General features: G+C 31.7%; 2 protein-coding genes across 7 annotated transcripts in view; one reads left to right on the top strand and one right to left on the bottom strand.

The window, feature by feature from the left end:
* Positions 1 to 24,364, top strand: part of LOC105216730 (uncharacterized) — a 230,424-nt gene that overhangs the window by 189,777 nt on the left and 16,283 nt on the right. The gene's annotated exons all lie outside the window — the stretch shown is intronic.
* The window catches only part of LOC105216726 (high affinity cGMP-specific 3',5'-cyclic phosphodiesterase 9A), a 226,243-nt gene continuing 209,327 nt past the window's right edge, over positions 7,449 to 24,364 (bottom strand). The window contains exons 8-11 of the mRNA XM_054230854.1: positions 12,988 to 13,114; positions 12,300 to 12,595; positions 11,767 to 12,223; positions 7,449 to 9,278 (exon numbers count right to left, since the gene is read on the bottom strand). Of these exons, the coding sequence (XP_054086829.1) occupies positions 7,857 to 9,278; positions 11,767 to 12,223; positions 12,300 to 12,595; positions 12,988 to 13,114 (2,302 nt within the window). The 3' untranslated portion in view covers positions 7,449 to 7,856. The remainder of the gene's footprint in view (positions 9,279 to 11,766; positions 12,224 to 12,299; positions 12,596 to 12,987; positions 13,115 to 24,364) is intronic.

Genomic DNA, 24,364 nt, shown 5'->3' with positions numbered 1-24,364 from the left:
TTTTTTAATTTTGTTTATTGTGTGCTTTTGTTTGTTGTGGTATTATTTTAATATTGTTTTAATGTCATTCAAGTCAAGTCAAAAATTTGCAACATTGTATTTCATGTGTTTCGGAAGGTCATCTCTAAGGTTAATTTTCTTCATGCTTATTTTGAAAATATATTTTTTTAATTTTTTTCATTGTGTCATAGGTTTGTTGCTGCTGTAAGGTTTTTCTATTTTCAAATATTCTTTTTTCACTGCTTAGTCATTTCACCACTTCATACATAATATTTGTTGGTGGTTTCTTAAATATGTTCTAAGTGTCCCATTTAGCAGTTAGTTTTAAAGTACTCGTTTGTTTGTTTTAGATGGTCGACAGAAAACGCATAATTCCCTTGCGCTAAGTTTTAATACTAAAATTTTCAAATTTTTTTCAAAACCCTTTTTTTCAAAATTTTTCAATATTTTTTTAAATTTATTTAAGCGCGTTTTTTATGCTTTTAAACGCTAATTATTGTTTTTAAAGTTTTTTCATATGTGTAGAAGTCAGAATTGCCAAGAGCCAGCTTGGCGTTGCGCGCAAAAGTATGCTTTAACTTTTGCGCTTTTTTTTCATTTTTGCTTACAGAAAGGTTTATTATTTATGTTATTTTTTGTTTAAGAAAGTTATTGACATACACGAATACATACATATCTTCTATATATTTTGCTTAGTTTTAATTAGATTTTTTATTACACTAAAAATTAGACCTGTATATATGTTAGACATTTAGAGAGTTCTTCATTTAAACTTAAATTACAAGTATTTACATTTACATACATATAATATTTTGTGACTTACTTTCTTATGACATAAATGTATATATATTTATTTTAATTTCAATAATTTTTTTTTTTTTTAATAATTTGTATCGATTTTCGTTTTACCGTTTTGCTAATAACAGCTTTGCCAAGTGTGTAGGATATGTTGAATTTGTTCCATCTAGACGTTAATGCTTTGCAGAAAGTTTGTCTTTTCATAAATTTTGTTTCTAAAAGTGATTTAAATCGTCAATTTACTTTTTCAAGTGCTGCATTATATATTTTTATCATATCTTTGTTTAGAAATTTCATGGTCATTCTCATTTTTTTAGCTCTTCGTTATTAAAGTTATGAATCTAATTGAAAAAAAGAAAAAATTTGATTGAAAAAATATTTAATTATAATTTTAATTTGGAAAAAAATTGAAATATTTTTTCCCTCCAACATTTTTTTTTACAAATTTGCTACTCATTTTCATATTATTCATTTTCATACTTACAATTAATTTCAAACGTTATATGATGAAGGAAAAGATATATAAAAAAAAATTAGAAATTCTTCCTTTTTGATTATTCACCTTTTTTAAATCAGATAAAAAATATATTTTCTTTTATAAAAGTCTCTTTTCTTCGAAATAGTTTTGAGCAAAATAACTCTAAAAAATATAATTAATGCTTAGTAACAAATCTTGTCGTAACAATGAGCCATATACATATGCTCTTTCTTTCACATTTTATTAGTATTCTTACTACTTCTTTCTTCTTTTCTTTTCAAAACGATAATTTAATATTCTTATTCCTTTAAACTCATTTTCATTCTACTTCAAAGAATTTATAAGGTTTCTAAGATTTTTCATAATCTCTTTAATTATTATCGTCATCCATTACGTTCTTCTAACTAACTATTTGTTCAGTCAGCACATTTTCATTTTTACATTTATTTTTTACGAATTTTTTTATTATCCCAAACAATATAATTTATTTATCAATTATTTTTTTGTAAAATTTTTAATGGTTGGTTTTTTATATAAATATCTTCTCCTTCGTTCAATATCTTCCCCTTCAATAATTGTCTCCTCTTTTATTAAATCTCTCCTCGCCCTTATTGAAAACTCTTTTTCGCTCTCTCTCTGCCTAATTTTAAGCTCTTTGACTTTATTTTCACTCACTCTCATACTCGATTTTGGCGCTCAGCTCCATAGCTTGTGTCATTGCAACCTTTACGAAAATGTCAACCCGATCTGGTGTATCCATGGCTGTAGTAATGTTATCCTTTCAATAAATTTAACTAAAATTTTTCAATAAATTACTAATTTTAATAGTTTGTTGTTGCTGTTGTGTCAACTACTCTGTCACTTTTGTTGCTTTTTTGCGCTCGTCTATAAATTTCCTTTAAATTCCCTTTGGGTCCATTACTTCATTGACGTTTTACACATTCTCTTATGCCTACTTTCGTTGAGAATTAAGAAAAAATATGTGCCTGCTTACCCTACGCTTGTTATTCCCACAGCGTATAATCCCTTAATCAATATCTATTAATTCAATTGATAAATTTTTCAACTAAGATGTTACGTATTTTTAGTTAGTATTGGGAAATTTTAATTCAAATAATTTATTGTCTTTAAGAGAAGAAAGCTTTAATTATTTGTCTCGCAGCCTTCGATAAAATAGAGAAGAAATTGGGTCTTGTTACTGTCAAACTTCGTTTTTAATATCACGAAAAAGGGGATGTTTCTCTTCGTTCTTCTGTCCAAACACATTAAATTAATCAAAATCAAGTTTTTAGCTTTCCATTAATCATCAATATTACTTAGGAAATGCTGCATCAAAATTTCTTAGCATACATTTAGGCGCTGATACCTACTATACTTATCCAATCAGCTGTCGTTTCTTATCTACATACCATCAGCTGTGCTATTTATGGTCGTCTGTAGTGTATTTGTCGTATTTTCTTTCGCAATGAAGCTTCAATACTGCTATATTTATTGCCGATTTCGAAAACAACAATACCAAATGTCTGGGTGTACGACAAGTCATAACCAGTTAGTTAGTCGGCCGCACACTATATTGCGTTGCGCATTCGTATAAGTAACTGAGTTGCGAAAGATACTTAGACACGTCTGACATGCAAACTGATAGCCAATAAGGCATAATATCAGCGTAGCCGAAAAGTATGCAACGACATACATACGTACATTGTCAACGTAGCGTTAACTCACATTCGAGGTGCGCAAGTAGAGTCATTAGACCAACGAATATCGCGTTTATACGACCCATCTCTCTCGACTCGTATTACTACCTGCGTATGTTTTGGCTTGTAGCCGAAGGCAATCTATGTTTCATTCGTTTGTCTCCCTGATATTTGATATCATACATACAGACGCGCGCGCGACTTTAATGACACTTTCCGGCTAAGCCCTTCACACAACACACCCACTTACAGTTGCAGAGCCTATAGAAAGATATGTGAATAACAAGCGAGCGCATAAAACAACTGCTCGATAGCAGGTAGAAAATTTTCGTGTACTGAAACGTAGACGTTTGGCAAATTGATGTGCAAGGGAGATTGTTTTTTTTTTTTGTGTAAGGCAACAACCAGCAAACATGCCTATAAAGGCACAACAATAACAATGAAAAATAACAATGACAATGAAGACATATCCTTAAATTGGCAGCATGATAGCATACATTTAGGCGCAAGCAACGCAACACAATCAGCCAGAAACGGGAAAATATCGATGCGTGAGATATGTGCGCATCAGGTGTGCTGTTGAAGATAAAGTGGTAAATTGATGACGGAAGTGTTGAACCCAGTGAACCACTGAACTTGTGTTGAAGTAGTAAAGTAGGGGAATTGCATTTGAAATTGCTTTGAATGTGGTCTCAAGGACGGTGCTGTTAACTATACTTCAGCTATTATACATATATTATGCGTTATGATGGAAAGTCCTCTCCTATCCACTCTTTCTTTTTCTTTCTTCTACCTCAATATTTCCTTTTCGTCCCTTCAAAAAAAAAGTCCTGAAGTGTTGGAATCTCCTAGGTACTAGTGATTTTGTTCGGGTAACTGTTATCCAGGGTGTATTGCCTCAAGAAGTGTACTCTGAATAGATTCGATGCAAGATTTACCAAGTCGTATGAATTTTACCCACTGGGCTAACATTAATCGCTAATGTATGCATGTGTGTACATGTGTATTTATACAAGAAACACATATGGTTTGCTTTTCATTTCCACAATGCTCCTTCGCTGTCTACAACAACAATTACAATAACACCAAATGAGAGCGTATTGCATATTTTATGGCACTTATTGATAAATTGCGGTTGAGATTCCATTTGTATGTGCATACATATGCGCTTATTTTTACTTTTGTATTATTGCCGAGATTTATTAGCATAATTTTGGGGCGGATATTGTTTGGTCGCTTTCGATTTTTATTTTTTTTTTGTTTTTTTTTTACATGTTGTTTCTTTAGTCTGATTGCGACCGACGTAAGCTGCTGGGGTTTAAACGATTTATTTACTCTTTATTGTTTTCTTTATTAAAGTGGAGTTGAAATGATCAGATAGAATTATTGCGGTTTTAATAAAGTCCGAAGAAGGTTTGTGTGTTGAAATTTTATGAAGTTTTCAAGCGAGAGAAGTTTTGGTGGTAAATCAATTTTACCATGTAAAAATACTTTTAATGAAAAATTATTTTTATTTACAAATATTAAATTTACCAACAGATTTGCATTCAATAATTCTAGAATTTAACCAAAAAAAATTGTATATAAAATTTCCAGTGGGTTGTAACCTCAATAAATTAAGAAAAAAATATAAAGATTCAAAAAACGTAAAAATAATAAAATTGAAAAAATAATATAATTCCACAACTGACAAACATGTAATATTAGAATTTTTATAAATCTCCAGAGGGTTGTAACCTCAATAAATTAAAAAATAATAATAAAATAAAAACAATAATTAAAAAATAATTGTTTATAGTCTTTTTGAAAATATAATCGCAAAATAATAATTAAAAAAGACATCAAAAAATAAAAGAAAAATTAAAAACTAATAAAATTCTACAACTAACAAACATGTGATTTTAAAAAATTTCCAGAGGGTTGTAACCTCAATAAATTAAGAAAAAAATATGAAGATAAACAAAAAAATTAAAATTAAAAGCTAATAAAATTCCATAACTGGAAAACATGTAATATTAGAAATTTGAAAAAATTTCCAGAGGGTTGTAACCTCAATAAATTAAGAAAAAAATATTAAGATAATCAAAAAAATTAAAATTAAACGCTAATAAAATTCCATGACTAGAAAAACATGTAATCTTAGAAATTTTAAAAAATTTCCAGAGGGTTGTAACCTCAATAAATTAAGAAAAAAAAATTCAAAAAATAAACGGAAAAAAAGAATCACAAAATAATAATTAAAAAACTCAGCACAAGATAAATGAACAATTAACAACAAATAAAATTCCACAACTAACAAAAAAATCTATATTTTTTTAAATGAAAACTCAAGCTTAAAAAAAATAAAAATTCAACTCTTTTTTTTCTTCTATTTAATTTTGCATTTATTTTTGCAAATTAAAATTATAAACTTAAATAATTAAAAACTTAATGCTAATTAATATAATATTTTAGTTGTTATTTAACCAACAGAAGTCTTACTCTTTGAAATAATATTAAATAATTTTATACCTCAACAGTTTTCTAACTTAATACGAATATTTCATTTAGCTATGCTTCGACTAAAATATCAAATAATATTAAATATTATGCGGGTTGGTTACAGAAATTAACTTAAATTAAAAATATATTAAAATATATTCATTTTCAATTTAACAAAATTTAATATTTATATTTTTGGTGTTTTGTATTTTATTATTATAGTTTTTTTTTTAATTATATTTCGGCATGTAATTTTTTTTTTTAGAACAAAATCAAAAAATAATAATTTTGGGTTTTTCTTTTGTATTTTTTTTTTATTTATATTAGTATACTGTTTATTATACTTTTTATTAATAAAGCTAAAATTTAAATATAAAAATTGTATTCAATTCTTTAAATTTAAAAAATTTCAATATAGTTTGTTTTTATTTCTATATATTATATTATATTAATTAAACAATTTTTATGTAATGATTTTGAGTTTATTTATTATTATAAATATTTTTGTTTGAGAGAAATTTTATATTTAAAAATATATAAATTATTTTTAACTCATTTTTATATATAGTGCGGCAATTAAATGTTGGTTTTTCAAGTTTAGTCTTGACAATTTAATAATCATTTAAAATATTTATTTTCAATTATAAACTTTTTTATTTTTATTAAAATTTTATGAAAACGATTTGTAAATTATATTAATTTTGTAATCTTGTTTATTTTTGTTTAAAATGTCGCTTATATACAAAGTATTGCCTACTGAAAATACACATCAAAAATATTTTTTAATTTTCTATTTACAAAGTAAAATTTTAAATTACAAATTTAAATAAATGTAAACAATTCAAAAATGCAATAATAATATTGGAAATAATATTTTTTAGCTTAAAATTTTTTAGTTAACAAATTATTTAAAATTAAAATTTATTGACAAATTATAATAGCAATAAAATAATAATGATATTATAGTTAGGCACCGCTTATTATAAATATACTAAAAAAAATATTTTTAAATATAAAATTTAATTTTTTTTTTTTGCTACAAGTATAATATAATTTATAAAATAATATACACGTACAATGTTTAAAATTATTTGACTGTTTTTACGGCAATGTAATGCACATGACGAGCGCAAGATTTGAACATAGATCTAGGTGTATATATTTATAGATTACATTTTCCCTTTTTTATCAAAGAAAAATTTTTACTAATCATACAAATTAAAAACGACCTTTTTTTCTTAAATTTGGTTACCAAAAATAGTTTTTTTTTATATAAAAAAATTGACTGCTCATATTTTAGCTAAAAAATATAATGAAAATCGCAGCTTTATAAAATTGTTTCACTAAAACCTTCTTATGACTTAGTTTTCCCCAGCTTTAGTATCTAAATGTATCCTATCCACTTAGAATTGTGCAATTTCACTATATTTTACCCAGCAACATTTTCAATTTTGGAATTGTAAGTTTTGGAAGTTTCTAATCTGGTTTAAATTTAAAGATAACCAGCAACATGTTGCTAGCAACATTAAAATAATGGAAACTTCTAATCAGTATTTTTTGCTAAAACTCTTCTAAATTGATAGATAACTGCCAGCAACAGATAACCAATGGAACTTGTAATCAGTATTTTTTTGCTAAAACTCTTCTAAATTGATAGATAACTGCCAGCAACATGTTGCTAGCAACATCAAACTTCTAATCAGTAATTTGTGTTCTAAAACTCGGTTTTAATTGAAAATATTACTACCAGCAACATGTTGCTAGCAACATTTGGTATACAAACTTTACAGAAATATTTTGCAATTTGAAAAATGTAAGCTTTTTTGACGATATATTTGTTTTGTTTTTTCGTTGTAAACATTTTTTAAAACTATTTTTCGCAAGAATTGTTTTTTTATTTTGAAAAATATGTTAAAATATATAGCGACTACTTGCCACAGGTTGCTAGCAACATTGCATCAACAAATAATCTGTGGACATCAAGTTATACGCGCTTATTTTTTTCATTTTCCCAAACCTCTTCAAGCCCCCCAGCAACATTGTTGCCACAACAGCACGCCATTCAACTTAAATATTTTGCTATACCGAGCGTTTTTTTTCACTTAGCCGAATTTTTACACTACCTTATTGCGACTTCCCATCCCTATCTCACTATGTGCCTACTCTGCGCTTCAGACATTCTCCGGTTCGGGTAACTTTCGTTCGCAGCAATGACACACTAACGCACTTAGCCGTTGCCCCAGCGCCGACCAAACGGTCAGCGACATCGAGGACATATTACAGCTGGAGCTGTGCCGTAACGATGCCGCCTCCTTCTGCAACTGATGCTGTTGCTGTAGCAGCGCTGCAAATGCGCCGTTATTCGAGAGCGAGTTCGTAGTCGTCTCCGAGCTACCCCGTTGTCAAATTTTCGGTGGCTCATATGACGACCCACTAGCCATACCCAAGTCAATGCTCAAACTCGGTTCGGTCTCACCCAGTTGGGCGGGCGTTATGACGCGCGGCAAGCCGGTCGTTATCAATATTGTGTCGCTGGCATCCACGCTACCGATGCGTATCGGTGGCGGTAGACAAGTAGGCATTTCACTGCCACCACCACCGCTGCTATGTAGCGTATTGTTGCTATTGTTGTCGTCACCGGTGCCGGTGGTGCCGCCATCATGTCGCGATGATTTGCGACTACTATCGCCGCCGCCACCGCTGCTGCTGCTATAACGCGGATTGCTGGTGTGACTGCAGGGCACGTCCAAGCTGTAGGCGCGCAGACGTCCGGCATTCACCAGCTCCGAATGGGTGGGCAGACCGGTGCCGGTGGCCAGCGATTTGTGACGCAGACTAGGTGACTGCAGATTATTCGAGATGGTGCAGCAAATGCTCTGCGGCTTACCACCACTGCTACTGCCGCCGAGCAGCGGATCAATAGTCTGATTGACACCGGTCAGTCCACCAGTGCCATTATTGTTGCGCGCCGGACACGGTGAACTGCGTGTGCTGCCGAAACGTTTGCCGCCCTTGTCGAAGGAGAAGCCAAAGTAGTCGGAGAATTGTTTGAGACGTGTCTTCCAGGTGGCCTTCGAAACAGTAGCGCCACCAACGCCATTGCCACCTAAACCGTTGGACGTATTGCCAGCTGCGGCGGCAGCAGCTGCAGCGGCCGCGGCAGCACAACAATGTTGCTGTAGTTTCGGTTGCAGCAACTGGGTGGGTGAGAGATTGCCATTCGACGATGACTGTAAGTGCTGTAGTTGCTGCTGCATTTGCTGTTGCTGCAACTGCTGTTGATGCTGGCTGCTGAAGTGATGTGTATGATGTACATGTTGATGATGCTGGCAAGACTGACTGGTGCAAGCGCCGCTAACATGTGCCGCCATACCGGCGCTGCACTCCACATTTGGCACATTGTTCGGATTGAGTGGCTGCGTGGAAGACTGCATAATACCCGCGTTGCCGCCAGTTGCATTCATATTCAGATCGTCACCCAGACGGCTGGCGGGCGCTTCGAGACTGCCACGATTCTGACGATTATAGAAGACATTACTATCGGAGATGACTTGCTGCAGGCCATCCGAGAGGCGTCGATTATTTGTGCTATACTGGTCGAGGCTGACAGCGCGATTAGAGCTGAAGTGACAGCGATTGGTGTGATAGCCATGTATGTTGCCGTAGGAGTTGCGTATGCGTTGACCACCACCGCTGCTGCACATCTCGCCGATCATGGAGGGGCGCTTCTCGCGCGATGACTTACGCGACGTCGAATGTGAGGATTTTGAACGGTTGCTACTGCCTTCCGTGTCCACTTTGAATTTTGAAGTCTTCTCGGCGACCTGCAAGACGAGATGAGTTGAGGGTTTGAGTTGAAAAAGCATGAAATCGTTTCTAAATGGCGGATTGGGTTATTAGTTAGTGGGAAAGCGAACTATTTCTAGGCGTTCAAGATTTAGTTGTTTGTGAATTGAGGTCGTATTGTTTTTTCGAGAACTTCTATGAAATTGTTTCTTTGGGGAAACTTCTGTTCTCTATATGCTTTTCTGCTTATTTCATTAAGTTTTGCTTAAAATGAAGCATACTTTTAGGGATGAAAGACATTTGTGAAACTATTGTTACTGTTATTGTTGAAAATTATTGCTCTGCGTGATGTCTACAACAGCTCCGACTTTAAACGAATCACGTGTTTTTTAATCAATTTAAATTTTTAATCTCTTTCTACTGAAAATTTACATAAAGTCGTAATACATATATAAATGAAATAAAGTTACAGAAATTAAAGTCTGTAATAAGAGAATTTAGTCATTAGTAGCATACTTTTGGGGCTTTATGAATTCCGTATATAGTATTTCACGCACTTTCCTTTCTTTATTACTTTTACACCTCACAATAGCTAGTAATGTGCGCCAATTACTTACAAAACCCATTTACACGCCTATCATTATGCTACACAAATTATGCTTACCCCTTTTAAATTAAGAGAGAATGACAACTTAGCATACTTTTATGCTGTAACACTAACATGGTGGTTTACAATTACAGCAGTTGTTTCGCCCGACCGCAAAGTCCTAAGTTTTAGCTGTCATAATGCTGAAAATTAAGCGCACCAATGTGACTTAAGTGACCCCGAAATTATGCAATCATTTTTAATTATACAGCGTGCGGAAAATTTTGAAAAACATAAAAAAGAAGAATAATTCTCAACGACTAAACAACACAGGAAGTACTTTTAGCTGGCTTTGCAGCAGTTTAGCGCTGTTGTTGTATGAAAGTGTGGCATACTTTTGTGAGCGCCGCAACCGCAATAATTGTAAATGCTTACAAACTTGCTGCGCATTAGTTGTTGTTGCTGTTGTGCTTTTGTGTGGCTTTTATTGAAAAAGGATTGTCATAAAAATTAAAACCGTAACAAAAACAAAAGCAAAAAACAGAACAGACATTAAAATTTATATAGCACAAAAAGTGAAGCATACAACAAGGCTCGCTGCAAATACAATATAGCGCAACAAAAAAAAATATATTAATTTCGCTGCTACATAAAATAAAAATATGCAGCTGTATTTAGCTCACGCCTCAACGTAGACAAAAGCCGTACACTCTCTTGTACGTTCTTCATCCGCGCTGCTCTCACAAAAAGCCACTACAGAGCTACAGAGCGCGTCAGTCAGCCAATCATACAGTTCGCACAGCGTCCTGTTGTGTTGTTTCGCTTGTCTGCGCTTAATCATTGTAAATTAAAATAAAAAGCTGTAAGTTGTAAGTATTTACAAGCGTCACGCCGACGGCTCAAAAAGGATTAGCGCGCGCGCGTCCGTAGTCCTGCCATATTTTTTCGCGCTTCGTAGGCTTGTTATTATTATTGTTTATACGGAGTGCTCCGGTATATGTATGTAAATGTAAATGTCTGTAATGCCAGGCAAATTGCCATAAAGATAAAGTTTCCGTCATTGCATTGGAATGGGCGCGGCGCCCATAAGTAGGCAATACACACGGAAGTAAGTAATAAATAAGTTCTTATTTCATTTGTTTTCGTGTTGTTGTTGTCTTTTGCACTTAAATACTTTAAAATGTTGTTTCGTGCTTAATGTGGGTGGGATAAAAAGCGTGAAATTTAAACTTAAGTACCTAATAATGACGGATTTTTAATGGGTGGGGGCTTTCTTGACTTGGGAGGATGTGCATTAGGTTTCCAGTTTGAATTAATTGTAAAAAGAGGCCGGGTAGTTCATTTTACAAGAGTTGCCAGTTATTTGAAAATAATTTCAATTGAAGACCTTTCTTTTGGATTTCCAATAAACCCATAAAGGGGCCGTAATTAAAGACCTTTAGATATTTTTTTTTTTGAGTTTCATATGTATTTAAGGCCCAAAAGGGGCATAATGTATCTGCTATAAAATTATTTTTGGGATCAATTGAAAACGTTCGGACTTATTTTCAAGTTTCCAATGTATTTAATTTAATGTTTGTGACTTAAAATTGCCCATAACCACAATTGAAGACCTTTAGACCTTTTCTTCCGTTTCGAATACGTATAAACCCCAAAAGAGACTAAAGTTACACATAACCTCAATTGAAGACCAGTCTACCTTTTTTTCGCGTTTCGAATATATAACAACCTCAAAAGGGACAGAATATATATGGTATACAATTATCCATAACCTCAACTGAAGACCTTAAGACCCTGTTTTTGCGTTTCGAATATATAACAAACTCAAAAAAAAGGACAGGATATACCTGGTATAAAATTACCCACAAAATCAATTGAAGGCCACACTAGTACAGATACTAATTGAACAACCATTCCCATCATACCGAATAATTACTTACATCCACTTCGGTTGCCGTCTCGGAGTCACCGCTCTCACTACCCTCGGGTAGATCATGCAATTCGGCGGCCAAACATTGCGGCTCATCGACAGAGGTGCGTGATGCCGATTTCTGTGACGGTATACTCCGGCGGGACTTCACACTAATGCCCGATTGTGAGCGTGGCATTTGTGGTGAAATACTGCCGCCAGAGTTGGTGCCACCACTGCCCGAGCCGCCGCCTCCACCACCGCCCGCACCGGTGGTCGTAGTAGTGCCCGTGGAGGTGGTGCTGGTGCCCGTTATATGTCCATTTGTGCCAGCAGCTGGACTGTGTACATGTCCGCCACCACCACCTGCGCATACAGCAGTCGTGCTGCCGCCACCATCCGAGGCGGCACTAGTATTATCCGATGCGACCATTGAAGCGGTATCGGCGACAGATTTGCGCGATTTACTTTGCGCGTCGTTTAAGCGTCTGCGGGGAGAAGGTGGAAAGATAAAGAGTGGTTAATTAATTGTTGCTTTGTGAAGTAGATGTGTGCGTTACTCACCTATAGTAGTCGAGCGCTATGCGCACGGGTATAATGATGAGTTCAATCACTTCAGGCACTAAATCGCCCAAAGCTTCGAAGAGCGGTAATAGCACCAAACCGATGAAACGCACCTGCGAACCGGGTTTACTAACTTTATCCGGATCCATGAAGGGTGTAACAGGCAAACCCTCCGATTTCTCAGCAGCGCTTTGTGCGAAAAATTCCTGTAATAGACGATCAAGCCAGGGTTCAGCGACATCCATGGGGCGCGCCTCATTGGAAATGTCGGCCACCTTGATGAGCACCATGCAGAGCTGGGGAAGAGTGAGTGGGGGTTTTGAATGTGTGTCTCATATATATTAGCATACTTTTCAGTGAGTTTCAGCTAAAAAGTATGCTACACATTTATTTCTTTTTATGCAATATAAATTCTTACAGCAATAAATTGCTTGAAAATAAAAAATAAATATGAAAAATGAAATTTCAAATAAATTTTTATATATTTCAATAATATTTATGTGCATTAAAAAGCAAAAACATATTTTACTCTGAAAAGTATGCTACAATTTTTTTAAATTCTTTATAAATTAAAAATTGCTTTAAATTTTAAAATTGCTGGAATGCCATATCATCTGGGTTTCACAAAATCAAACCAATTTTTATATACTGAGAAATTTTTCAACCGAACTGCTGCATATCTACTCACCAAATTGATGTGTGCGCGATTTGAGTAATCGAATATGGGTGTAATCTCTTTGAACTGTGTTAGTATTTCATTGTGGCGCGCCATATCCGTAGCCAATATGCAACGTATGATACCCTCACGTATTTCTCTGTAATTGAAAAAAGATCATAAATGTAAAATTTCACGTTACTAAAATGAAAACGAATGTAGAAATCGATGTGGAAATTCAAATGGAATTTAAAGCATATTTTTTCGTGTATAACATACGTTATAACATAGTCACTTTGTTGGTGTATTTCTTGAATTTAGTCAATTTTATTCATTTTAAATTTAAAGTATAAAAATACCTAAAATATGAGTTATTTTGTTGAAAAAACTAGAGAGAAAATTTGTTGTACTAGTGGTATTTAATTTTAAATGAGAATATTATTTTAGAAACAAGTTAAACTCAATTTTCTCGTCATTTGAGCAACTCAAAAGAGCTTTACTGTCATTATTATTCAGGTGCATTAGCTGTGATATGTATATCCTCTACTGATTTAAATCGAATTATGTTTCGTAGAAAATTTTAGAGTCAAGGATTATGCTATCTTAACTTATTTAGGAGAATTTAACATATTTAAATCCCAAAGGGTCTGGATGTTTGTGGTTTAAAATTACCAACAACCTCAATTGAAGATCTTTAGACCTTTTCTTCCGTTTGCAATATGTATAAATCCCAAAAGAGACTCGATGTATCTGGTCTAAAATCCTTAATTGAAGCCGTTAGAGAGGTATTAACTGTGATATGTAGTTACTCTATTGATTTCAATTGAATTATGAGTAACAAAATGTTCAATATAAATTTTTGGGTAAAAAAATTTGATATTTTGACTTATTTCAGAAAATTTAACATATTTTTTTAATTTCATAGCTCTTAAAGGTATGCTAAATACTTAAATGTAACAAATTATGAAACCGCTAGGTGGCGCGTAAGGTAGAATATTTGTCAAATTGAAATTTCTGCTTAAATTGAGTATCCGGTAGGTTTCCCTGCGGTGTAGGCAGGCCTAGAAATTTGTATTTATGACTCAATTAATATTCCGAATGGTGATTTCTTGAAGCAATGTTTAGTCTTGTAGTGCCTTTTTGACTTTTTATAAAAATGCAAAACTAATTTTTGGTTGATTCATACTTGTAGAATCCTCTGTATTCTTCTCGCACAGCTTCGAAGTAAACATCGCAAATATCAAAAGACGTTCTGAATTTTCATAGCATACTTTAAGGCGTTTTAATGAATGAATTTTTATGAATGAAGGCGTTTTAGTGTGTTATACTATCTCCAATAGGTGGCGCTGCACTCAAGTAATTAGAAAAATAGTAGTGATCTCTTCATTTTCTAGCTAATGGTCAGGATTTTTGAATTTGATCCTAATGATTAGTAACTGGTTAGTTTAACAAGTTAGTTTCGACAAGCTTATATTTGCGTACTATATCCACATAGCATAAGAAAAGGCGCTTTACCTAGCAAATCACCCGCTAGATATCGCTCTAAGCACTTCATTTTTAAAGTCAAACAAAATTTAATATTTTTCATAATTTTTTTTTCGAAAAACATATTAATGTAGAGTTTTTCTAAAAATAAAAAATTCTTTGCTTTTAAGTTCGTAATTATTCGTCCACTAAGTATTAGAAATTTCGCTAATTTTTTGTTTTATTGCCATTACATTGCAATACAAAATAATTCTTTGCTTCTTTTTGCTCTTTAATATCGCATAAAAAGTCTCAGCTTGGTTGTAAATAGCACAACAAGTTGTCTAGATTAGTACAAATACAAATACAATACAACACAATGTAAATGCGCACGCAGCAACACACACAACAAACTTGCACGCGGTCGCTATGCATGAAAGTTTTAATTACTTTTTCTCAAACTGACCCACATCACATTGTTTTCCGGTGGCAGAAGTTTGGTTGGCATTAAAATTTCTACAATGTTTGTGATTTTCGTTTCGTTTTTGTTTTTGCTTTGTTTTGTTGGTATTTTCATCCGTTTGTTGCAATTAAATGTTTTTATGTTGAGTTTTATGTTGCATTGTAGTTGTTTTTGTTTTTTATGAATTTTGGGATGTTTTTATTATTTTTCGTAATTTTGTTGTTGTTGTTTTAATTTAACTATTTTTGTTGTTGTTTTTTTATTTTTTGTATTTTTTTTTTGTTTTTGCTTTCTGGTGTTTTTTGTTGCTGTTTCTGGTTTTATGATATTTTTGGTAGAAATTTTTGTTGCTAAGAACAAATTTTCGGCATTTTTTGTTTTTGTTGTTGTTTTTGCTTTTGTTTATTGCCCGTCCAAGCTACTTTGTATAACCATACAATTTGTTGGCTCTATGCTTCTACAGACACACAAACACGCACATACACTCGTGTTCAGCAGCCGCCACTGCTCTTCACAGGCTTCCTACAAATTGTTTTTTAATTAAGTGTTATTGACATGGTAAAACCATATAATTGACTAACAATTTGTTGTGTTTGTTGTTTTCACTTTTTGTTTTTTTTTTCTCTATTTTTGTTTTTATTTCTATTTTTTTTATTTTATTTTTTTTTTTATTTAACTTGCTTATTTGCGCTGCATATTTGCTTAGTTGATGTGAGTTAGGTCGGACAGGGCGTATGGGTCATATATGTTTGTGTCTGTGGTGCATGACAGGCGTTGGCGTCAAAAGCGGCATGAGGTCAATTTTAAATGCGTGAAATATATGTTTTTATGCAGCTAAAGGTGTTAATTTGCTCTATACTACATATATTTATTATATAAGCGCGCTACAACCTAAATGTATGCTATGAAAATATGAAAACGCGTTATTTCAGTGGCAAAAACCGCTGACGCGCTCTGTCTAGTGGCAACTTTTGAAAGGAGAATACACCAAAAAATTGCAAAAAAGAACAGAAAAATATATTTTACTGTTATATACAGTTATGTATATGTATATACATATGTATGTGTGTACTAATATAAGCCAAAAATATGCATTGCAAGCACGCACGTTGCACGTTGAAAAGGTGTTGACTGCCATAAAATAAATGCATAGCTATGTTTATGCTGCGCTTACACAAGCATACACCATAGAAATATATAGAAACGCAGCTCATGCAGTGCTAGTGCTGTGCTACACGCGGTATGTGTAACATTTAATTAAGCGTTCAGCCGTCGGGCAGGTAAATTGTAGATAGCAGCCAGCACTGGCAACCACAGTACCGCCATTTGTATGTAATTATGTATACGAGTGTGTTTATTAAAATAGTTACTGTAAAATATAGAACGTATGCAGGGGCATACACTTGGCTGCGTATATACTATATATATGTATGTACATATGTATATATTTCGGTAAATGCATATATTTGCCTATGCATACATTCGCATTTTGCACTAATTTATGAGCGTGCGTGAGTTGTATATTTTGGGCAAATAATATTTTTTTTTTATTTTTTTTTTTTCACCGGGTTAAATGAAATTTTGACACGACCATTTGGTGGCTGGCATGCCCAATAGCGACTGCTTGCTAGAGTAAGTCGTGTGCATTGGGTTGGAGAATGCAAAATTAAATTATTGAAGTAAAGAAGCCAGCATACACTGTTTGCCATAAAATTCTATGAATAGTAAAAGCTGCATATTTTGTAGTGAAAAATTACCGAAATTAATTAGCTGCTTATACAACTGCATATAAGAATTAAGTATCCTACAGATATTTGAGTATAATCCATTCCTTGCGCTGTTAGTGGGGCTGCGATAAATTAGCACTATCTTATGCTAACCAGTGCCACTTCGACTGCCAAAACTACACTCCAGCCAACACGAACTACTCTACCGCTTATATGTATCTACTATGATTCCACATACTAATGTATATACATATGTACATACATATACATACATATATATATGTTTGCTAATGTTTGTGTATTATTAACTAATGATTTCAAATAATTCCCACATAACACAGCACAGGTGCTCTGCACCGTAACTAGCAAGTGGCATTGCCATGGCGTAAAGTCGTAAAACGTGGCATCGTCACTGCCACAAGCAGAAAAGCTGCTGTGTGCAGCGCCGCCGCAAGCATAAGTGTCTTAAGAAATCAACTCAAGTGCTAATGCGAGTAACGTTAAGTGGTTTTAAGGCGAATTTTGTTTTGTTTCTTGACTTCCCTAAAAGTGTGTGTGTGTGGGAAGAAGTTGAGTGATTTCGGTATAAATTTGGTGTAGTTTTTTTGGGAAAAATTTTTATTTTCTTCAAAATTCCATTTTTTATCTTAATTTTAAATGAGCTTGAATTAAAAGTAATAATTTTCTTTTAAGGCAGTAGTCTGCTTTAGAAGCCGAAAAAAAGCGTCTTTTTAGCAATTTTTTTTAAAGGGAAGGAAATAATTGCGGTAAACGGAATTTTAAGACGATAGTGTACTATATTTAAGGCTTAAAAAAACAATATTTATTATTAAAAAATATTGAAATTTTTTCAAAGTTTGAAGTATTTTTCTGGAGCACCTGAAGTCTGCACTTGTAAATCGGTGCCAAATCGGAGATGGAGGTCGTGCGATGCATCTGAAACAGTCGAACCAATTTTTTTTTTTTTAATTTTTATAAGTTTCTTTTCTTTATGAACTAAAAAAATACCGAAAGTTATAAAATTTCAAATTTTTTCGAAGTTTGAAAAAAAAATTCACTTTTTTAAGAAAAAAAAATTGACTTTAAGTTGCAAAACAAGTAGTTTAAATAATACTTTTGTCCAACTTTTTTAGTTCAAATAGAATATAATTTAATACTGAAGCTAGATCACTTTGGTTTTTTTCGATCGGACATACATATATTCTTTTTGCTATCGCCGGCACCGTTTTCTAACACTTGTGAAAATGAAAACTCGACAAAACGCGCTTTAAAGTCTGCCTGAGCATTCGCACCTGCTCGACGCTCGGCCACTAAAACTGCTCTAGCTTAGTAAATATGTCGTATTGGCCTCTGCAATTTTAAAGACATATTCTTGGATAGTTTTGGAAGAGATTTAAAACAAAACAGAAAAATCGATTTTTGAAGCCTGTAAAACAGACTATTGCCTTAAACTATTTTAATTTTTTCTTAACTTTTTTTATTCAATTTCTTTTGAATTTTTTTAAATTTGGTTGATTAATTTTTTTTTTTTAATTTTTAAAATTTTAAAACCAAATTTTTTAATATTGTTTTTTAATTATTATTTTACTAATAAATTTATAAGTAAGAATTCATTTGTGATGATCGCTTGTTTTATTATATAAATAAATATTTATTTTTCTCTAAAAAAATCAAGACTATCCATCCTCTTTTTTGATAATATTTTCTATACAGTATACTCTCGAAAAGTAAATTCTCATAAAGTAAATAATCGCGGAAAAGTTAATCACCTTTAAGATTACACATGCACCTCGAAAAAGTAATTTTTTTAATTTACTTTTCAGAGAATGTGATAAAAAATTCGAAACGAAGCAAGCAGCGTTTTTTACGATGTTGCAAAAACACTTACTCTCTTGTTTATCGCGTCTTTTTAGTAAATAAACTCTCCTACTTGATCCACTAGTTTAAAAATGAAAACGATGCAAATCAGGTGTCAGACTTTTTGAATTGTCGCACAAAAATGGTCAGAAAATATATTGCAAAAGAAAAAAAACAAAAGAATATTCAAGATTTTTTCTCTTCATAGTAAATACATATGTATGTATGTAAATGTAAATATGTTTTTCATGTAAATCCATATGTTTTATTGAAGCAAATAAATGAATGAATTTTTTAAGTTTAAAAATGCATTTAATATTATAAAAACATATAATTTATGTATATATTTGGAAAAGTAAATTATTCGAAAAAGTAAATTACCCAAAATACCAATCGATTTACTTTTCGAGAGTATACTGTATATTATTATAATTTTTAAAATTTTTCGAAATTTTAATGTTACAAATGAAATAAAAATTAAAGTATTATCTCCATTAATAATTTTTTTTATGTAAGTTTTATTCGGTAATATATTCGATTAAAATTGATATTAAAATAATTTTTTATTAAAATACTTTTATTTTTTTTTAAACAAATGTCTAATTTTGAACAAAATATATTAACATTTTTTTTATTGTAATATAATCATTTCAAGGTAGTCTCTTTTTTTTAAGCAAAAAGTTTTTTGTTATGTTTAGTAAAGCTAAAAATAAATTAGAAAGTAAATAAAATTATTGGTTTTAAAATTTATTTGCAAAGGGTTTTAATCTTCTTTTCATTTTTTTAAATTTTTTTTTTGTTTTCTTCTTGTGTTTTTGTAATTTTTTTTTATCGTTTCGAAACTTTCATCTCACTTATTTAATTATTATATAAAGTTGTTATTTCAATTATAAAAAAATATATCACATAATCTATTTTATAAAAATTAAAAAAAAAAAAACAATATTTTTCCGGAATAAAAATTTCGAACAAAATTTTTTTTCAAATTGATTAAATTATATATTGATTCCCTTTTCAATTTATTTTTAAAATTACATTTTTTTTTCAAACACATTTTAAACCCAGTATATGTCAAAAAGCACTTAAACGCCTTAAAGTATGCTAATTTTATAATTTAATTTACACCAAAACACGTTGCTCATTGCCCATTGCTCACACAAAACTTTGTCGCGCAACACACTACGAGTACCGTATTGGCTGGTTCACCACATTGTTATTACTTGTGTGCTCCATCAAAGGTTTCCTCCTTACTACTATTCTACATTCATGCGGTTTTTGTTGTTGCCGTTGTTGCAACATTTCGGCAGCCTTGGTTGGCTTAGTAACCGTCATCAGAGTATTTAATCACTACGCGACGGATATTAATTAACAAAATCCACACCAATGCGCACACAATTGCAGGCACACACACACAAGCATCGAGAGACAATTACAAGCACGCTACTCACTTTGTATGAATATTTAAGTCTCAGCAGCGTGCATTTGTATGCTTTGGTGAACGCATTGCGCGCACACTCACATACATTCATACATATATTATTTCACACAGAACTGTAACCGAAATTTTAATTGTATTATTTGAGAGGCTGTATATACTTGTCTGTGTGTTCTTGCCGTGGCTAATTTATGCTCATATATACATACATTTGTATGTCTGTGTAATATTTTGTATGTTATTAAATTGTTGTTGTTGCAAAATATACTTGACGCATATTCTTCCAAACAACTTCTGTAACGTAACGGCAAATGAATTCACAAATTATGGATATAATGATGAAATGACTGAGCTTTAAGTTGAAGGTGGTTGATTTTGATGATTTTCATATGCTTTTTTCTTATACGAAAAATCACAAAATTTTCTTTTTAATCTATAAATTTTCTTTAAAAAAAATGTATGACTTTTTTCGTGTTCAACACCAGATTCACCCAACCATAACAAAAAGCTCTTAATTTGCAACTTTATTCGAAAATATTTAGTACTAAAATTTAGTACACTTAATTTTTCTTTGAATTTTTTCTTTGAACTAGATATTTTACGATCTAAAAAGAAATTAACTAAAAATTTAGTACAATTTGGAAAGCAATTTAGTACATATTTAGTACACAATATTTTGAATACATCATATAATAAATAAATATTTTCCTATTCATACTATTTACTGATAATTCGAAAAATTACCATAAAAATTTAGTACAAATTTTTAGTACACAAATAGTACCTGCTTTTAAAAAACTTCTTTCTCAAGGCATTGCTGTGCACTTTATGAACCAAATCGAATTTGACATTCATAAATTAATAAAAATCAATACAAATTTTTAGTACTAAATTTGTAGAAATTTTTTATGGTTAATCACCTCAAAGATTTTTACATTAATAAGGCAATTTTGAATATTTTCAATGGCGTTTGTAATATTAAGCATATTTTAGAACAGTTTAGGATTTAGGCGAGTTCGTCACTAATTATTTCTTAGTACCTTTTAGTTTGGGCAAAATATCAAATACGATTTTCTGAAGCATTTGAAATTTTTAGCACTCGAGTCTGTTAAGTTTTAAAAAACTATATTTTTAAATTTGTACTAATACATTATATTTATTTTCAACAGTATGATAAATGCTTTGTACTTAAATTTGGCACTAAAATTTTTTTGTGCAAACTTTAGTACATTAACTTGACATAATATTTATTTTAGTACAAAATTAATCTCCAAATTAATATAAACATTTCATTTATACTAAATTTAAAAATTTTTCTAACTTTTCTCTCAATTTGGATATTTTTTTAGTACAAGTTTAGTCTGAAATTTATAACCAGAATTATGAATAATTTTTAATTTGCTTGAATTATTTTAATTTCTGTACTTAGTACTAAAAGTGTACTAAATACATATTTATAATTTCTAACACTCTGGTACTAAAATTGTATTGCATTTCTTTTTCCAACTCCAAATGCCGAATATAAATATTATGTGATCTTAACTTTTTTAGAACAATTTTTAGTACAAGTTCAGGGCAGGTTTTATGTTCATAATTATTGGTGCTCTTCTAATTTTTTTTCTACGGATTGAAACTTTAGCACTAATGCTACTATTTCTGTAAAATTTTTGTACTAAAAATTTTATATATTTAAAATTCTAGTACCACAAGAGTATAAATATTACTATTATAATATTGAAATAATAGTACTAAAAATTATTGTTTTACAGAAAAATAAATTTTTTTTTCCAAAAATTTTAGTACTAAACTATTATAGTTTTTAAATTTTTGTACTAAAAAAGTACTCAATTAATTTTTAAAGTTTATTTTAGTGCGAACCGATTTTTCCAAATTAAAATTGTGCAGTCAAACGCTATACAAAAATCACATATAGAATCCATATAAAATTCTTATCAACATATTTACATGTGTGTGTGTCCAGCTTATAAATGATAAAATTCTCTGCGATTCACCACCCACGGGACCCTCCAGAGAATTATAAATCCAGAATATAAATAAATATAGGCTTGTACAGCCAATAACTTACTAAAAACAAGAGCCGCGATTCACCACCTTCGGGGGGACCCTCCGGTTCTTTATAATTAAAGTTCAACTCTGCGATTCACCACTCAAGGGACCCTCCAGAGTAAAAGGACTTAATCACAAATAACAACAGGCTCGTACAGCCTATAAAAAAAATAAAATCAAAGCTGCGATTCACCACCTTCGGGGGGACCCTCCAGCTTATAAATAATAAAATTCTCTGCGATTCACCACCCAAGGGACCCTCCAGAGAATTATAAAATCCAGAATATAAATAAATATAGGCTTGTACAGCCAATAAATTGCTAAAAACAAGAGCCGCGATTCACCACCTTCGGGGGGACCCTCCGGTTCTTTATAATTAAAGTTCTACTCTGCGATTCACCACCCAAGGGACCCTCCAGAGTAAAAGGACTTAATCACAAATAATCACAGGCTCGTACAGCCTATAAAAAAATAAAACCTAAGCTGCGATTCACCACCTTCGGGGGGACCCTCCAGCTTATAACTATTAGAATTCTCTGCGATTCACCACCCAAGGGACCCTCCAGAGAATTATAAATCCGAAATATAAATAAATATAGGCTTGTACAGCCAATAACTTACTAAAAACAAGAGCCGCGATTCACCACCTTCGGGGGGACCCTCCGGTTCTTTATAATTAAAGTTCAACTCTGCGATTCACCACCCAAGGGACCCTCCAGAGTAAAAGGACACCTAATATAAATAATAAAAAAACAATGTTGACTACGCGAGTAATCCAGGTAATTCTCGTGTAATCCAGGAGAGTATAACTGTTGGAAAAAGAGCGTAGATCGACGAACCCCTGAGAGAAACTTCGTTATTTCGGAAAACTACTGTACATAAACGTACACCGTTGAACACACCTACCAAAACCACAAATGGCAAAAAGTGCACACGAGTGAAAGTAAATTGAAAGACTTGCTTGCGCTAGAAAGCATACTACCCTGCTAAGAGTATATAACTTTTTAGCTTGACTTAAATTCATATATTGTTGTATGAGTATATACAAATATATATATATGAGTTTCTATTACATGAAGGCGTTGCTTAAACAAAGCATGTGCTGGTGTGTGTTAGTGCGACACTTGCAGTCAAGTTCGCCAGCTGCCAGTTCGTCAGCATTTCGTCTTTTTCATTCACTTTCTCCCGCTGACTTACTTTACGAGCACCTTGAATGTTATACTGACTCACATTCACATATATAAATTTATATACAAAAGTACTCAAAGCATAAAATGTAAAAAATAGTAAATAAAATTCTGCATTGACAGGTTATTGCACCAAAGTAGTAGTAGTAGTTGACACACTAAAACCGCTGCCAGCTTTGTCATATTCAAATACTTTGACTTTTAGCTTGAGGTATGTGGGTGTATGCATGTGCCTTTTGCATTTGTGTATACGCTTAACATAAATTTGCATTGATTACATGCCACTCATATGTCAGAGTGTAAACTGTAAAGCTCAGAGCGCAGCAAAACAGTGTGAAAGTCACAAAGGTTGCGTATACGCAATGTAGAACCATGATTGTAACTGACAAATGAGTGCTGCTTGTAGAGTGTGTGAAATTCATGTTGTTTTTAATAATAATTGAAAAACGTAGAAATAATATTCTCATGTGCATATACATGCTTAATTACTAAAAAAATCTTATAATAGTATACAATTTTGAAATCAAGTTTTTAGTACAAAATTTTAAATATTTTTTTTTTTGGGATTTTTGTTTTTCGTATTTTTTTTTGTAATTGAAAGCAAATTATTATAACTTTTTACAAAATTATTTTTTTAGCATCATATATTTGAGACTTTATTTTTAGTACTAAATTTTTTAGCTTTCACTTTAGTATCTTATCAATTGTTTTTGCTTAATTTGTTGAGCACTATGTTTCAATATCAAATTATATTACTGTATTTTAAATACTTTTACTACTAAATTTAGAAAATTATTTATAGTACTTAATTATGTTAATTTTTTAGTTCTAAATTTTGGTAAAATTAAAAATTAAATATTTTTTTGTTAGCTATATTTTAGTACCACATTTTCAGTATGAAAGTTTAGTACTATAATTTTAGTACATATTCCAGGTCCCTGCATAATTTTGTTATCACATATTTGGGGCTTTCTATTTAGTACTCAATTTTACATTTTATATTTACTTTGAATACCAAAATTTATTATTATATTTAAATACTTTTAATATTAAAATCAACGAATGATTTTTAGTACTAAATTGTGATAAACTATTTTTAGTACCAAATTTTAGTAAAATATATTTTAGTACTGAATTTTGGTCAAATATTCTTAATGCTAGAACTTGAAAAAAATTTTACCAAATTTATTATTATATTGAAATATTTTTA

This window comes from Zeugodacus cucurbitae, chromosome 5 (genome assembly GCF_028554725.1).
Source record: "Zeugodacus cucurbitae isolate PBARC_wt_2022May chromosome 5, idZeuCucr1.2, whole genome shotgun sequence".
In the NCBI taxonomy this organism is placed as follows: Eukaryota; Metazoa; Arthropoda; class Insecta; order Diptera; family Tephritidae; genus Zeugodacus; species Zeugodacus cucurbitae.
This window is presented reverse-complemented; position numbering and strand designations above follow the sequence as displayed.